Consider the following 18976-nt stretch of genomic DNA (forward strand, 5'->3'; position numbering starts at 1 on the left):
TGAAGGGATGAGAACCTTTGGATTGAAAAGGGAAAACCCCAGTTTGGATAATTTCAACTCTCTCAATTAACGTCTCTAATCAAATTAAATTTATTTTTCAGTTTTCCGAGCCAGACAATCAATCATTGAGTGTCCTCACTTTTACGCCTACGAAGGAGGATGACGGCAAGTATCTCACATGTAAGGCTGAAAATCCCCACATCCCGGGCAGCGTAATTGAGGACAGATGGCGTTTAACAGTCTACTGTAAGTACCCCAATAAAGCTCCACTTAACGATAATTCACTTTTTACGTCATTTAATGACCCTCCCCCCAATCTATCACGGCCTCATATAGCATTCATGACGGGCATGTGAAATTTGCATTAGACGAACAAAGCAAAAACGAATATTTAAAAACAATTATCTTTTATTGCAAAAGGGCACATGAAAGCCCAAGACTAGAGTTGGCGTCCTGAAGTTGGTCTGCAAATCCTACCAAATGGCCACTTCACTTTTAGCTTTCAGTCAAATCTAAATTATGTTGGCATATCAAAAATCGTTGCCATTAAAACAGTGAATGGCATTTTTTTCATGGAGGCAAAACATGATGAAATGTTTTTTCGGTTGTCCTGCATATCCAAGGCAAAGGGGGAAATGGAAGCAATATAAAAGCATTAAAATGAATTTCTGCCACTAAGAACCTAAATTGGCTGCTAAATTCTGGAAATGAGGCCAGTTTAATTCCGTATAAATAATGTACAAAGAGCGGGGATGAAAACCGAGTGTACATGTTGGCTCGGAGCTAAGGACTTCCAAGAGTGATGTATACCTGTTTATGGGGCAGCGAAACAGTTGTACAGAAGGATAAGAAGCAGAAGAAAGTGTGAATGAGTTCGGCCTGAAAGCCGTCTACCTAAATTAAGTTTCCCATTTACATCAATGCTTACTTACTTTCCACTCACACCATATTTTGTATATTTAATTTTTGGTCAAGACAGACCGACTCACTGCAGGACGACGGCGGTGACGACGCCAAGTCTCCGTCTCATTGAATGAAATGTCTACTTTTTATGCAATAAAAAAGGCTCTGAAATTGCAAGAAGCTTTCCTCTTGCAGAAAACGAGGCAAACGAATGAACTCCACCACTTAGAATCGAAATTTTACAAGCCTCACGAAAGTGTTTTTTTATTTCGCTGGCATTTTATCCTGGAAATGCTTCCATTTTATTGCAAGACCATAAAATTTGTTGTAGCCTCATTTATTTGAATCCATTATCGATGGATGCTGATTATATTCCCCAAAACTGTTGTAATTTCGAGGGCATTATAGTTAAAAGGCACCCACAAAAAATTTTTCTTTTTGGGGGTTACGATCGCGTTGGTCCGTTGTAAATTTTAGTACTGCATTCTTCCCTTTCCTTGTTTTACTGGAATTGGCATTTATTAACTCCCGTTTCCCTTTTCTTCTATAATGTTTCGGTTCATATTCATGTCCACAGAAGTTACTTCCGCCTAAGTGAATGGGAACATAAAGATAATTTGATGGAAAAGATAAGTTAATTGCGCTTATTATTTGGGAAACTTGTACAGGGTGACACACAATAGATGAGCAGTTATGAACCGCGTTATACTGAGAGCGTAGCGGTTGGAGATGAGCGTGAGGATATTTTTTCTCCACACAAGACATCATTTCAGTTGCAATGGAGTATCGGGACTTGCAACGTAGGTCGTTGGTATATGACAATTTCATTACAGCTGGTGAGTGCGTTACAGCTACGCAGCGATTGTTTCGTTTACAATCCAATGCCGATCGGCCTGTGGTTGTTACTATCCATAACACTGTCTTCAGATGGGTGAAACACTCCAGATCACCAGGTAACATAATGGATAAGAAGCAGATAGACTAATCAGCTTCCTCTCTCGAAAAGTCACAGTCCAGTGTGCTGTTGGATCTTTCGGTATTATTGGACCTTATTTTTAAAGGTTTTGTGTAAAACAAAACCTTAAAAAATAAACAAAAAATGACACAATTTGGTGGAAAGGTGGGAACTGTGAACGTTCACGAATACAGTGAGTTACATCCTGTTACGTTCAATTTAAGGGGGGAGGTCCCCATACATGTTAAAAGGGGCGTACATTTTTTTTTCACCAAATATAGTCATGTGGCGTATCAAATGAAGGGTCTCGGTTAGTGCTGGTTTTAGTTTTCACATTTGTTGGAAAGGTGGGGAGTTCGGGGTTCGAAAGTGATCATTTATGTAACGGGGCCATTCTTAGAAACTGACCAACCGGAAAATCTCTCAAAAATCAAGAGGCTGCCACTATATGGTGGCTGGACTTCGAAATACCTTCCACATCGATATCGATGGCAGTTCTTCGACATAAGTTTCGTGGACGTATTATCTCACGACGACCACGTCCCTTGGGCATGACTTTTTCTGTAGGGGTACCTCAAGAGCCGTGTCTATATCCGCAAAGCAGGTGAGTTAAAAAATGAAATCGGTTCAAGAAATTGCTGCTATCCCTGCTGAGATGTCGGGCCATGTGGGTGGAGGATTTCGAGAAGAGACTTGAGTCGTGCACCGTACATGATGGACATCAGCTGGATGATGCTATTTTTCATAAATAACTTTCATTTACACAAAAATGGCAAGTAATGAGCTCTGATTTAATGTCAATAAACATACATTAATTTGCAAATTAGCTGAGCATTCTTTTTTTAAAAACCGTATAAGGACACGTTTTAAGCCTTGTACTCTGCTGATATTTGGCTATTACTTGGCCACTTGCCTGACGTAGAGTTTGTTGTTGTTGTATGTAGTAGCGGTCTTAAATTTTCTACGTAGTTTGAAAATCTAGTGGTGATTGAGTTTATCTTTTAGCTGTTGTCTTTATTCCAGAGGTCATTATAAGCGTTTGTGGGCTTCTAGAGGCCTGTCCCTGAGAAAGCCCGCAAGGTTGAATTTAACACCGAGTTGGGTATATCGTAATCGGCGCACTACAGCCCCTTCAGAATGTCCTTCCTCCAACCATCTCAATCCATCGATCGTGACCTCCAATTTCGAAATCCGAGCAATGATGTGCTGTCTTCGTCAACCGAATCTGCCCAGCGTTTTTGCGGGTTTTTGGACTTCGTCCTTCTATTCTCTCTTTGAACAGTCCTTCAAATATCTGACTATCGTCCATACGTTGAGCGTGGCCATCCCATTGTAGCTTCCGAAGTTTGATTACTTTGGAGACTTCAGGGTCGTTGAATATTTGATACAAATGGTGGTGGTATCTGATTCACCATTGGTCGTCCTCTCGTTTAGTTTCTATTCGCCTCAGAACCCTCGTCCCGAAGGTATTGACCAGTTTTTCGGAAATTTGTGTTGGGATTCATTTTTCAGATTCATAGCATAGCACAAGTTTGCCATGCTCCCTCGTGTGTTTTAAATTCGGCACAACCTAGTAGTCGGTTCTGTTTTCGAGCTGAATTCGACGTTCTATTTCATCCACTTCATGTCCATCTTTCGTCAGTTCTACACCTAAATATATAAAGTTATCTACATTCTCCCAATTGTACTCGGCAACCGTTAAATTTAGTCTGATGGACTTCATTTTTCAAGTTTGCATCAATATTTTCGTCTAGTTTTCGTTAATTCGTATATCAATTTCATTTGCTGTGTTGTCTGGATTTCTAAAAATCTCTTTTGCTGATATGAAAGATCGCTCCATGATGTTTGTATCATCCTTATAAGCGACGATTTGGCAGGACTTATAGAGCAGCTTGTATTTTATGTTCAAAGGGAACTTTCATATAACCTATGGTACTCCTGTGCCAGTAGAAGTGTCAGCCAATCTTCTTGTTTTAACTCGACATTTGTCTCAAACGCATCTGTCAGGCTGTTATTGATTCTGACCTGCGTTGTTGAAAGTGGGAAGTGCGTTTAGCTGGAACTCCCAAGTCAAGGACGGAAGTTAAGGAATATTTGGTCTACCGTGTTTGACCATAATTAACTGGTCAATTCAAACCAATCGTTGTATCATCATACAATATAATTCCTTTCTCTAGTTTTTCATGCGCGTGCAAAATAGTGTGATGGCTCTGCAAATTACGGATGCCAACTTGTTCCTTTTTTATGAATAGGGTACATCCTCCTTTTCGAACAATTTTTCGGAATATGTTGTTGGTTCCAGATGGAGAGAACTAAATTATGGATACCTTTCATGGTTCATGGACTATTTGATTTGAGAATTAAACGGGGATGATATATGGCGCCTTGATTTGACTAATTCGAACGCCATGCCAGTAAATCGTTACCACTTCTTGTTTAAGAAATCAATTTGGCTGTGTTCGGAATCACCTCCATAACAGCATGCGCCGTCCTTTCTTTTACGGCGAAAATTCATTGGTTTCAGTCGACTAGCTAATTCTGAACTAAGTGCCTGCCTTTTCCTTGAAACCTGAACCTCGTGCCGATGATTTGCGTCCACATAACAGCCGAAGTTGGCTGCACACCTAGGTACCCCTTTCGGAGAAAGTTGCGCACATAGCCATTTCGTCCTCTTCTATTGGCTAACACATGTCCCATTGAGAGCGAATATGATCTGAAATATGGCGCAGTTATTCAAAATCCTACCTTTTTCCGTCATAAGTTTGCATAGTCAAAATGTCTCCTTGGAGATAGCTGAACCTGATAGAGAAATGCTGAGTAACCCTTAGCATGATCAATTCCTCCGTCTGCTGATGGGGAACTAGCGATGGACTAACGATACCCTCACGAATAACATTATTTGAAGCGATATCATGCTAAAAAGTCGGAAAATTTTAGTTTTCTTTCATCATTGTTCTGACTTCTCTTCTGACTTCTTCTTCACAATGCCAGTTGCTTGTCTAGTGACCCAAATTTCCTGTGGGCTGAAATTTTCCCCTTTCTGTATGATGTTGAGTCAATTAATAATATTTGATTTTTTAGTCAGCCCAGCTCGTACTGTTGCTGTGTATTTGATATTCTGGTTTGCGTCAGACGCAGTCCGTCTAGTCCGAGTGCATTCTCTACGTCCACACCTTGAAGCTGGGGATAAATTTGTGGGTATATCGACCCTTTGCTGCCCGTTCCCACGGTTGATTCTACCCGCGTAATGATTCTCCCCTCTTGGCTATAAATCGGGTCCATCATAGATGTTCCTCTCATCAATCCAAATGCCGATAAGCATCACTTCGGCTACCCTGTAGGCGGTTTCGTCTGAGATAGTTCTAAAACCTTAAGGTGATTTTTTTATAAACCGCTCTCACCCTTTTGAACATTGCATTTGAGATGCAATGCAGCAATTGGCGCAAAGAGCCGTATAGAGTTCACCACTCTAGCTATAAGCAGCCTGCGAGCGCATCGCGAGCCCCCAACATTTGGTATCATCGTTACCAGGGCTAATGATAACATTGGACCCCTTGGTGCAAACATGTTCTAAGTGCTGCTAGAAATTCAGCCTCGCCTCGGTAATAAATTGCTGAAGTGATGATATGCTTCCGCGTTCTTATATGAGCAGTGTTTTCCTTACTCTGCGAGTGCGGACCTCCAGGCACCCCTTTATAGCAATGATTGCTTCCGATGAATAAAATTCTACATCTGCGAAATATTCTGCAACAACATCGACGTAACCGACTATTATGACCTCGCTAGCAACTGGGATGTTGAGGACATCATTATACATGATGTTCCACAATAGCAGTCACAGAATGGCGCCCTGTGAAACACCCGCGTGGACAATGTATTCTTTGATTCCATTGACTGTGTCGTACTAGAGCCTTCTACTTGTTAAATAGCAGCCGACAAGCGCAGTTACGTAACGAGGTACAATAATCGCCACTAAAGTCCCCCTTATAAGGTACCAACTGGCAGAGTTGAACGCATTTTGGAAGTTTAGGATAATCAAAACACAATGCTTGCTAGTGCCACTTCTTCCGTGCAGCCAACCCGGGGACCAATTTGATGCCGTCGACGGTTGATCTGGCCGTACGGAAGCCAAATTTTTGGTCTAACTCTCTATAGTCGGGAGCAATGTACTATTGATTATACATTCCAACATTTCTCCATAGTGTGCAACAAACATATAGGTCTGTAGGAAGATGGTTCACCAGGATACTTATCAGGTTTAGCATCAACACAAGCCTTTGTCTTTTTCATGTCTCGGAAAAGATCCTATCTACTGAGCATGCAACAAACGGCTCTACAAATATGTGTGTCCTCGTCATAACGGCCAGCTTAAGGGCTTTAGTTGGTATACCGATAAGGCCCGGTGCTTTGTTGTGTTCCAGTCTACTGTAAACCTCTAGTACTACTATCGTTGTTAGTGACGGTATTACAGCCAAATGTAATGGGGTCTGCAAGCTGTAACCGCTGTATCGAGCTCTGCTGAGGAAGCAAACCTTAAGCAATTTTCTATAGGAGATCGAGACATGTAATTCGCGGAGCTGGCTGACCTTTGAATCTTGCCATTACTACCCTGAAGGTGCCTGGCCAGAGGTGTTTGAAGTAGTCTTTCCTCGTTGTATAGCTAGTTTCAGGTTTGTTGCTAGCTTCCTTTGTGAACACGCTGTCTCACCTGCTGGTCAATCCTACCAGTTGCCCTCTGGTATTAGCATCGATGAGTCGCATGCCGTCATGTCCGATTTGCCACACGGATTGCGTGTTATACATCGTTTTATCTTGAATTTAAAGTGTGGGGGGAGGTCTCCATACATGCAAAAAGGGGGGGGGGTGTAAATTTTTTCACCAAATATAGCCATGTGGGGTATCAACTGAAAGGTATCGATTAGTACTTTTCAAACTTATTTCTGGCATTTAATGTGCACAAAGAGAGAGCGAGTGCTGAAAAGTGTTCATTTCTTTCAAGTGAATACTCTGACATAATGCAGTAGAATCCCGATAATTCATATCGTTAAAGGATTGACGATTTGGTACTAAATTATCCGGACCGGCAAATTTGTACAAATTAGGCGGAAATTTGAATTATCGATGTACGAATTATGGGCATTCCACTGCACACACTCCACACTGCAATACATAGCCTGCTAACTACTACTGCACCATCCACTCAAATGGTTTTTTTGTATATCGGAAATACGCAAAACCTTTCAAATCTGAAGCATCCAGCTTCCGGTTCTTCGACTTTAAAACCGATAATAGCTATAACGACAAAATCCGGTTATTGGCAGCCAGCAGAGTTTACATCAACGGATAAAAGCTGTTCCTCTGAAAACGTCTCACCACATATCATAGCTCCTATTGTACAAGGCAGCGATCTTGCCAGTCCTCATGGATCTCTTTAGAAATTCTTAGCAAGGAAAGTTTCGAATTCTTATTCGCGTTCACGTGAAGATATCCTTCGAACAATCCTTGCCCCTCTACAGAAGGATGAACGCTTTCGTCTTCGAAGAAATCTATGAACGATCTATGAGGTTGACGGTAAAATTTCGCTCAAGAGGCCGCGGGGAGCTACTACTTCATAGATATGGGTGAGGTTTATCCAGCCTGGAAAGTATTATCATCATCAACGGCGCTACAACCGGTTCCGATCTAGACTTGTTTTAATGAGGAAGTCCAGACATTCTGGTTTTGTGCCGAGGTCTTGCCTTCATTGATGTGCAGCCCAAAATCTCGCGCCGCCTGCTCGATCTAGATAAAGGCAGTTTGTACGTCTCGGGTCGTTTTTCCAATGATGTCGACATCGTCAGCCAGTAGTTGGGTGTACTTAACGGGAATAGTGCCCTCGCATATATCTCAGCATCACGGATCACCTTTTCCAGGGCCAGGTTAAAGAGGACGCATGATAGGGCATCCCCTTTTCGTAGACCGTTGTTGATGTCGAATGGTCATGGGAGTGATCCTGCTGCTTTTATGTGGCCTCGCACATTGGTCAGGGTCAGCCTAGTCATGGCCGTGTACAGTTTAACCTTGGCTATGTTATCATAGGCAGCTTTAAAGTTGAGAAAAAGATGGTGCAACTGATCTCCATATTCCAACAGCTTTTCCATCTCTTGCGCGCAGAGAAAATCTAATCTGTTGCTGATTTGCCAGGCGTGAAGCCTCTTTGGTATGGGCCAATAATGTACTGAGCGTATGGGGCTATCCGGTCTAGTAAGATAACGGAGAATATCTTATAGATGGTACTCAGCAACGTGATGCCTCTATACATGCTGCACTGCGTGATATCTCCCTTTTTATGTATGGGACAGATGACGCCCCGTTGCCAGTCGTCAGGCATTGATTCGCTGTCCCACACCTTAAGCATCAATTGATGAACCACTTGGTGTCATTGGTCGCCAATTCAGCTGTAATTTCGTCGGTTCCTGGTGACTTATGATTTCTAAGCCGATGAATTGTACGGACTGTTGCTTCTATACTTGTTGGTGGTAGTATCTGCCCGTTGTCTTCAGTTGACGAGATCTCCAACTGGCCGATATTGTTGAGCAGTTCATCAAAATACTCAACTCATCGCTCCAATATGCCCATTTTGTGGGAAATCATATTTCCCTCTTTGTCTTGGCAAGATGAGCATCGAGGTAAGGCTTCATCCTGCTGACTTGTTTGTAAAACTTCCGCGCCTGGTGCGGTTGCTCCCTGTACTTTTCGAATTCACAGACCTATTGGTTCTCCTAGGCTTCCTTTTTCCGTCTATGAAGTCGCTTCTCTGCTCGACGTAGTTCGTGATAAGTCACCGCGCGTGCCCGCGTCCGTCGAGAATTCAACATTACTCGGTATGCAGCATACTTTCGTTCGGTTGCTAGCTTACATTCATCGCCAAACCAGCCATTCCGACTTTTTTTGTGGCTGGGGTGAAGTATGTTTGTGACCGTTTCAATGATGAGGTTCTTCAGGTGGTTGTAAAGGTCACTTGTTGTTCTCCAGGATCTCTGATGGCTGTGGTTATTGCGGCATCAATCGCCCCTTACGAGTGTTGAGGAGGACTGTGCTGTGAATGGCTTCAATGTTAACTCGCACGTGATTGTCAGAGGTCATTCAAAGTGGTGTTGTTATTCGAGCCAGGAGAACCATGCCAACGAGATTGTGTTCTGAGTCTATATTGGCCCCCCAAAATGTTCTGACATTCATCAAGGCTGAGAGGTGGCGGCGCTCGATCAACACGTAATCAATTTGGGTGAAAGTGGTCCCGTTTGGAGAGGCCTACGTTTCTTTGTGGACCGCTTTCCGCGCAAACCAGGTACTTCCAACATCCATTTCGTCACACTGCTAAGATGCTTTTTACACGCCCGAGGAATGAGCGAATCCACTGATCTGGAGTACAGTTTTAACGTAGATAGCCATTGAAAATCTCACTATAAGACAGGATAACTCAGGTTGGGTGCCAGATTCACAGAAATCTTTCTCGTCCCTTGCTTTTGTGGAAAGCTATGTCGTCGTAGCAAGAGTATGCTCTCTAAAAGTGAAGCCGAAAAAGGAGGCTCCACTGTCTTTTAATTCTCTCCAGGTGGAATAACTCCCAATATGTAACAATTATTCGATGATTACACTTACGTTAATTATTCACAGTGAAAACTACCCAATTGTATGTAGAATGCCTTTAATCCTGAGAATACGTCGTATCGTAAATATCATTTGCATGACAATCATTTCGTTTCCTGAGGCAAACTCCAGTTGGCTTTAAGTATTTTTCGATTGCTCATTCATATTTAATTGAATGCTATTATTGACAAGAAATCCAATTTACAATAGACAGTCATTTAAACTCCAAAACACTCAAGTTAACCCCCGAAACAATAAGATTATGAAATATCAGAAATTTCCGGGGCTTGTACAGTAACACAGAGTTGCTATAATTAATGAAGTGCCCTGTCACGAGTTCTAAAGGGGCTTAACATTAAATTTGAGTATGAATTTAATGACCTTCTGTTTAGGATGAAGACGGCAATGCAGCTGGTGACTCGTAGAATTCCGAGGAGGAGTCAGTGCTATACATGCTCAGCTATAGGATCCTGGCGTGTATATGGTTATCACTGTCAAAGCGCTGCCGGCGAAGTACGTACGTAGGATTCTGCTTGAGTACGTTGGCTCCAACTCCAGATGAACTATTTGTGTGCATATTACTCATACCGAGGCTACAAATTTCCTAAACCTTAAATATTAATATGTCTTATCTTTTGTGTACTCTTGGCTGAATTTGAAATAGATTACCAATGGCACTTAGCCAAACTGGTATACATGCGGATCAATAGGGTGAATAGATAGCTCTGCTTTGAACTTAGCATTCACAGCCACAATCCACTGCTGCTACGGCGATGGCTCCCTTGGTTGTGAATGGGGCGCGACGAGGACGAGGAGGAGGTTATGCCATGCAGATATTCGAACTAATTTTTAAGTAAATGTACATGGCTCGAGGGAAAGTTCAAGAAGAACAAAGAGGCTACAGGGTAAATTGTGGATAGTCTGCATTGAAGACCCAAATACCGAGAATTCAAATATTGTCTCATCGAATTTCGAAAATTGAAAGTAACCCGAAATAACAAATAACCCTTTTTTCGCTGAAATAAAACAGTCTCGTCTCAATTGAAAAAAGAAACCTAATTTGCTGTGGGTTTTCATCCAGACAAGCCACTCATTCGAGATGTGACCATTTCCATAATTATCATTATTTTTAGGCAACTACCAGTCTCAATTGAAAAGCCATAGCCCCAAAGTCCTGAGTGTGATGGCGCTTCACCCCCGCGAGAATGGAGTTTCCAGTGCTTTCAAGTTCAGCTGCTGGAAGAGTTTCCAATGCCAAGCGCTGAACTTTTATAAAACTTCTTCGGTAGTTGGTTCGGTTTTATTCAAGTTATATTTGCTCCGAGATAAAAAGTTCGTTTTATCACATTGACTCGCAGATACATGGAAATATAATATATGGGCATGTGAACGACTGCACAATTTCTCTATCATTTCGAAGTCCTTTATGCGTTCTTATGCAATTCAGCTATGGCCCTTCTTTCGCCTTATGTAATCGCTTCCACAAATAAAGGGTGAAAGCAAATATTTTATTCTCCTAATAATCGTGCATGTGGAAGTTTATCGATTCTGCATGTAGTTTCTGATCTGGTAAGGCAATTTGGAAATATACAGGAATAAGAAGTCACTGGGTTAACATCTGCAAGGAGGTTAAACAGGAAATGGGGGGTCAAATATTTGGGAATTACATTAGAATAAATACTACTCTGGAAGACGACACGGGTAGCATATGAGTGAAAGTTACAAGAGTTGTGATGGTTTTCAGCCCCATAACAGGGAAGGAATGGAGAGGCAAATACTGCAGTGGATATACTATAATAGAAAGGCCAATGATTACCTTTGAAGCGGCACAGTCGTTAGGGAGTTCCGTGAACTACAAAGACTGGCCTGTGTCTGTCCTTGGAGCGTTTAGAATACGCCCAATGGCATCCGTGATCCCTCTGCCATTGGCGGCATGGAGAGCAATCCTCTGAACGACCGGGCGAGGCGAAAAGATGCCTTAATCAAAAGAACATTCACATGCTTTCTAAACGGTAATCTGAATCACTACCGATAAGAACCACAAAAGAAGGAAGACTGAGAAAGCGTGGCAGGGACCTACGGTTTAAACCAGTAACTAAATATCTGGTATATAGGCGGGACCCGCACAGGAGAGAGACCGGGTGAGGTTGTGAGGCAGCGGGGTTAACAACATTCGAAATTTATTCGATTGACAGGTACCATCACCGGTGTTCTCCCTGGCGGAGTTGGCCTGGATTTGGTCGCAAAAATAATGCAAGTTAGGAAATTAGATTTAACACTTTTACTTCAAACAGATATGAACACAAATCGCCATTGGATTACCGTGGTTGACATTAATCCGACGAGTAGCTACGTCCATCTGTCCGCGTTAGAGTGTTGCTTGGACTCAATCGAACAGACAACTCATGTCGCCCGATCTGTTCTGTCTGTTCGATTAAGTCGAAGCAACACTATGACGCGGATAGGTGGACGTAGCTACTCGTCGGATTAATGTCAACCACGGTAATCCAATAGCGATTTGTGTTCATAGCTGTTTGAAGTAAAAGTGTTAAATCTAATTTCCTAACTTGCTCCCTGCCACGCTTTCTCAGTCTTCCTTCTTTTGTGGTTCTTATCGGTAGTGATTCAGATTACCGTTTAGAAAGCATGTGAATGTTCTTTTGATTAAGGCATCTTTTCGCCTCGCCCGGTCGTTCAGAGGATTGCTCTCCATGCCGCCAATGGCAGAGGGATCACGGATGCCATTGGGCGTATTCTAATCGCTCCAAGGACAGACACAGGCCAGTCTTTGTAGTTGCCCATGTCGTCAAAATGGAGGGACGCGCACAGCGAGGGCGGTCACGTGAGGGTCCGATGGGCCTGTCGCGTCCTTGTCGTCCATCGGCATCACAACAGCTAAGTTTATGACGCGAGTGTTGTCGAAGACGCGACTGTACCGAATTCTAAACAGGCCCTACTCTGACTACGGCAGACCCGTGGTGGGGAATTAACAACATTCGAAATAAATTTCGAATGTTGTTAACCCCGCTGCGCCACAAGGTCATTGATTCAAGGAGAATGTACTTTGAACTAATGGATACCAACCAAGAAGATTGTATATACTAAAAGCAAATCTAGCCCTAAAGCGGCATGGAATGTCACTGTGTATCTTTGACGCATGTGAGTAATATATTGGAGTGCCGATGGCGTTTAGATGATTTTCTTGCGTGTTTCCCCATCTCATATGCAATGCCACATGCTCGCAACGACGTGGACGTACACCAATGCACTGCATTACATACACGCCACTAATCCAGAGCTTGTGCGAGGATTTTTTCTCCCGCAATTACCGTCATAGTCGAAGATGCGCAATGATTTTTCTTCCCATAAAATTTCGAAGAATGCGCGGGGAGTTGAATCTCTCTTCATATCAGCATACCAGCGGATTCTTCTTTAACTTTCGAAGGAACTATAGAAGCCAGAATATTGCGTTTGAACCCAACAGTCAGGCACTTAGGCCCAACTAGGTGAACTCTTGCTTGCTGTGGGGATGCCTTAATAAATCTAATACTCTGGGTTCGTTTAGAGGCAATGAGGCAACAGATGGGCTCACCGGGAGCAGAAGTGTCACTAACTGGGCTTTATCACATCAATTTGCTGGTTGTCAAATGGGACAACGAAATTTCCTCTTCGGTTGTTTTAATGCACTTTGGACCCATCATGTGGCGTCCTTTCGCATGCCTGACCATAGTACTTCTGTATGAAGCTCTTAAATTGGGATGAAGCATTCTGAACTCGTAAGGTGGCTGGTAAGTAAGGTCTAGTCGTCGTATAAGACATAGTCGCGGTCGGGGTTAAAACACTGGAATGCTAGCTCAGCATTTCCAATCAGGTGGCGTTTCCCTTAGTCATTTTCCTGTGCTTTGGCGCCATAGCGACGATGAACATCTACTATAAAATTGTCCATTACTTGAAGGTCAGCGTAGTCAGTAACTGCAGCAGGGGCTTGCTTGCAGACATGTGGATTTTCGCTGCTAGCATGTCGGCCAAGGCGTCCGTTGTCATTAATGATACACGTCTAGATTGCGTTTGTGTAATAGCGAGGCCTTTTGGGCGATGGTTTTGTGTAAACATGTACTATCCGCCTACAGACGACTTGGAGCAGTATACCTGGGTGAGGTGAGGCGTGGACGACAATACCCTCTCTCCTATGTGGCACAGCAACATTCCCAGAGCACATCAAGCCACCCTGCTACACGTAGGAGAGAAGTATTATCTAAAACGTTGTTTAAGGGGCGTGAGTGTCCTTACATGTGTGAATTTTTCAGTGTGAATTGTCCAGTCATGAGGATTGTGGGATGGATGTGGCGCTAGCGACCACACCCCTATTGTGATCGTCCGGTCAATAGGAATGTGAATGTCAGTGTAACTGCGTGAAATATGTTTCTCAGGTGGACGAATTAGCCGGCAGTCTTGACTCTCAGAGTTTGTGCTTTTTCCAGTGGATGAGAAGGTTGAAATGCTGAATGAGTGGATGTGTTCCGTGAACGATGGTATGTGCAGGAAACCCGAACAGAGAGCTTCAAAAGCATATCACCTTGTGGACGGACACTCCTCGCATTGAGCGGAAGAAAGTTCATCGCCTGACGAACAGATTCCAAAGGACGCGCCGGCAATATGAAGCCAATCCCCTTGTTGATGTTGACCAATTTAGGCTAGATTTCAGGCGAGATATGTTGTCTTGTAAGGAGCATTTGCGCTAATTTAAGGAAGAAGACTGGAGGCATTTCGTCGGTGAGCATAGATATGGCCCTTGGGGAAGAATCAACCGGACATGGAAAGGGAAACGAAGTCTCGACATTGTCGGTATAAAGCTGAACGGAGAGCCTATTCTGACATGGCATGATAGAGTTTGTACCTTGCTAGGTGAACTATCCCAGAGATTTGAGCGTATTTACTCTTGTAAAAGCAAAAGAATCTTTGTAGATTTCAAAACCGCATTTGATTACCTGAGTCGGTTTTTCTTTTTTTTATTTTTTTTTGTTGTCGAAACGAAGTCGAAGAGCTGTTTCCACGGTAGGAAAGTATGTGTGGGTTAATGTGGAGCCACAGGGATATATCTCTATTTATATGGAACCCGATGGTGGTTGAACTCCTGGTTGAGCTTAATTCGGTCGTTGAATGTGTTCCTTACGCGTATGACCTACTTATTCTTCTGAATAGGAACATCCGACTTGAGCTTGAGCAACGGCGTGCTGAGGGCACCCGCATCGTAAACGTGTGGTTTCTTAAAGTTGGTATCTCAACGGAGAAAACCGCCGTGATGCTGCTGCAAGTAAATCTCCGACATGCCGTGGCATACAGGATCAGAAGAGCATATCGGATTACGTAGAGGGGCTGGGAACGTATACTGTTGCAAGGCCCCTAGACGAGGTTGTAATATCTAAGTGACAGTTTAGATAAAACAAATGTGGTAAAGTGTGGGACCACATATGAGTACGTTAAAACTGTGTCTACCATAGTAAGTTCTGTCGTGGGTTTCGGGATTGAGATGAGCTTCCTCCTGACGAGACATGGTAGTTTGGGTTTGCGTTCTGTATGGAGCAGACTCAAAGGACTGGCTGTACCTTCTCTGTGTCTATCCGCAACCTGGACACCAACATGTACGTGCAATGAGTGAATTCAGCCAGTCTTTTGCTAGCAATGACACATTTCGATGCAGTAATACATAAATACATGCTGCCTTCCGGCCACGGATGGAGTTTCTCGACGCTGCTTCATTTGTATGATGGGCGAATTGCCATATCGGCCATGGTGGATAGCCGCCAGTTTCTGGTATTTTGTGTTAGTGTTGCCTTGTGATGTGTTATGTGTTGGGAGTCCTTTGTAGAGTGACAGCTAACTGGTGGAAAGGTTTAACTGCGGTTCTGCGCATCGACTTGAAGCCAATCAATAAGTTGGAGCACGATCAGATTCGAGTCAGCGAGGTACTTATCTGAAGTGGTTGTTGCCACGAAGCCAGATAGCCGGAGGTTATCTGTTTCCACTAGAACTCGGATGCCCCTCTGGGAGGGGAAATTGCTAGAGGGTATGCTCTTGGTTCGGTTATTTGCGGTTGGCCCATAGTGAGAGTTTTATGGTGGTTGATTGGTTGGTTGGTTGGGCTTGTATCGCGAACAGAGCTTCACCATATTCCTAAGTTGCACCAAAGGTGTTAAATAGACCACGTATCCAATGAGCTTGCACTCAGTATAAACTAGTACCTAGTAGTACTAGTGATAACGGCCCTCTGATTGTTTCCCCAAATCAGTCTGTGTTCGAAAAGGACCGTGAAATTATGTCGACACGGCGGGTGCTGACATTAGGCCCCCAAGACCTTTATTATTTTAAGGTGATGTCGTGCTACCGGACGTAGGTAAGCCGATGAGCCTTCATGCTGGTAAAAATTGCGAGCAACTGCCAGTAATAGGTGCTGTGACGTTCTCCCCTCTCTGATAGATAAAGTTGATACAGTGTCGCTGAACACTATTTGACTGGGTTGAAACATGATTGCAGTTCTTCGAATGCAGCAACAATAAAAGTTAAATATTCTTAATAACCGCTTATTGGGCCAGAAAATCAGCGTTAGTTGGATCTTGCTGTATAGTAGCCTGAAGCCTTCTGAAGAGACGTCGTAGTCAAGATATTTTATCTAGCTATGAATTTGCTGTTCCGATTGGTTCAAGTACACCTACGAAATCGGCATTTAAGGAGGTTGTCTACAGTTGATGCGACAAAAACTACTATTTACACTCGTTCGTGATGGAGCGAACGTAAAGGAGCCAGATGGTGTTGGGTTGGTCTTTTTCGGAATGTCTTTTTTTGATATAGGAATTTCCTAAAATATTTTACCGGAATCCAACACAGTAAAAACCGCACCGCTCACCTTTTTCAGCAAGTCTTCGATAATGGACAGTGGGTATTCTTTGAAACCCGTCTAGTCGTGCCTCTTTGAAATAAGATGAAGTGGGCTATCCGATAAACTGGATGATGATAGAATGATATCTTCCTCATGTAAGTTTCGCTGGCAGCTTCGAGATGCGGGCGACGAGCTCGCGTTCAAAGGTAGGAGGGGCAGTTGTGAGGGTTTCGCGATGCATGGGCACTGTTGTTGTTGTTGTTGCATGGTCCGCAAGTAGACGTCTTCCACTTCTATCAATGAGGATAAGTAACAATATCCGAGTTTTCCTGGTGGTGAGGCCGCCCTGATGGAAACACCATTGACCATTGGTGTTCCGACATTTTTCCATATTTTGCCGCACGAAATGAAGTTCATTAACGAATCTACCACATTCTTGCCTTGGATGTCGTTGAGACGTCTTCACCGATGGCCGATTGCATATCAAGACTTCCTAGGAATACGCAGACAAAAATGTTGTGTGTAGCCAACGCAGTTAACGGCTATGCGTTGGGAAGTGAAATGCTGCCGCCAGAGTTGCCTCTTCCTTGTAATCGACTTTGGAAATAGATTTCAGAGCCTGTGTCAATCAAGAACTGGATTCTCAGATTAGCCGACTTTCCACGGAAACGGCAGTGCCGCCTTGTGCCACTTGAATTAGTAGTAGCTTTACCAATTTTCGTAGTGGTACCAGTACCAACGTGGACTAGCGGCCGGTGAGTTGGGATGGCTCCTTCATCGATTGTCGTCGATGTCGAAGGTAGGTCTCGATCGATTACCTAGTCGATTTCATCAGCTGCGGAATGTTGGGGTGTAATACCATTAATTCTCGTCCTTTGAGTTAACGATTGAAGAGCATGGCTGTAGAGAACCTGTAGCGATCTTTCCACGTTTGGGGGCAGCTAGACATACCGCTTCACATGTAGCGTGTAACCGGCGATAGCTGTTATAACGGTGGCGTGCATCTATCTAGGGAGCTGGAAGGGCTGCTCGTCACTAACCTTAGTGGTTTGTTGGCTAAGTCAGTGTCTTGATCGGGTATCGTTTTCTTAAAATTAGCATACCTCTGCTTTGGTTGCAGGTTCAGTAGAATGTCAACCCCTTCCTGGATAATATCGGTGTCACTTAGTGAAGCCCTCTTTCCTCTTCCTCTAAGGGATTCGTTAATATATTAAATTAGCCTCTCTATGAAAGAGTGGAACATAAGAATGTTAGAAATATTTTGTGATAGATTGCACAAAACCAAGATGGGATTTATCAACTGTTAAAAAGCTGACGAAAAATACCCAGATTGTTGAATACATTTATGCAAATAGGAAGCTTATGATGACCCATCAGACTTATCTTTAGTTTGATTTTACTTGCACCTTTCTCCCAATCCTTCGCTTATCGGGAGGGCAAGGACATATCATCAGCGTATTTACTTCCTATTGAGCCTTCTCAGAATGGAAGAATTATCTAAGTTGAAACCATTGTTCCATTGAAAATCGGGCCCCCTCTTTGTTGAACAGACTTTTGCTCTGCTGCTTTATATGTTCCAGGATTATTTCAGAAGAGGTTGTTCTACTTCGGGTCATCAATGATCATCCCCTTCAATCTCTTTGGGAAAGATCTCAGCTTCTCATTGTTTTGAAATAAGGGGATTAAGTTACTTTAGAGAGACCACAGCAGCTCCAAGGGAGATTTCAGCTGAGAGACCGTACAGACTGACGGTTTACCTGAAAATGGTGGAAATGTAGTTCATATCCGCTGGTAAACAAACCGGGCGTGTGCATGGCAAATATCGGTACTTCTATTTAGAGTTAATCGGGGATAGATGGACGTACTTAAATTTCTGTTTATCCTTCTCCTCCTAGATTGGCAATGTCAAAACAGATTTAAGTAATATGTATGTTAAGGCTACCAAAGTCAAAATCAATATGATTGTATGTTTCAACCATATTTTGACCCCCAATCCTTTGCAGGAATTCTTGTGAAAAGGTTATTATTGTATCATAGTAGGGTGAATGTCTATTTCTAGAACGCGGCTACCCTCTTCATTGTCAATTTATTTCGTGATCCATTGGAGCAGTAATTCTTGAAATAGTCTCTCCAATTAAGATGGTAGAAATAAGAATGTATTGGAAGTCAGCCTCTCAATTTCGCTATTCGGTTCCAAACTTCCTGTAAATATTTGCTATTAACTTTTGATGTTGTCAGAAACTGATATTGAAATCAACTTTCACGGAGCTTGTGATATAAAGGACTTTAGTATTTTGTTCATTTTATCAAGAACGTTTATTGATTGTTGCTTCACTTCCGCTAAGTCTCCTTAGAACTTGAGGTTAAATATTTCCCTCAACATTATGTACTGTTCCTGGTCTATTCCAAATTCCTTTTAACATTGATGGCTGACTTTGTTTAAAGGAAAGCAAGTTTCTGCCCAAACTATAACTTGGCTATCTACAGTTGGTTTAAGTTCCCTTTATGATTACTAAGTTTCTTTTCAGGAGTAGACCATAAACCCTACTCTATTGAACAGGTCTAAGCCCTTCGTTGTCTAACTTGTTTACGTTGCCATGTCTTCCTTCTCA

General features: G+C 43.0%; 1 protein-coding gene across 1 annotated transcript in view; it reads left to right on the forward strand.

The window, feature by feature from the left end:
• The window catches only part of LOC119657775 (neural cell adhesion molecule 2), a 641753-nt gene that overhangs the window by 549696 nt on the left and 73081 nt on the right, over window positions 1-18976 (forward strand). Inside the window, exon 10 of the mRNA XM_038064845.1 lies at window positions 102-246. Within this exon, the coding sequence (XP_037920773.1) occupies window positions 102-246 (145 nt within the window). The remainder of the gene's footprint in view (window positions 1-101; window positions 247-18976) is intronic.

Source organism: Hermetia illucens, chromosome 5 (assembly GCF_905115235.1).
Source record: "Hermetia illucens chromosome 5, iHerIll2.2.curated.20191125, whole genome shotgun sequence".
In the NCBI taxonomy this organism is placed as follows: Eukaryota; Metazoa; Arthropoda; class Insecta; order Diptera; family Stratiomyidae; genus Hermetia; species Hermetia illucens.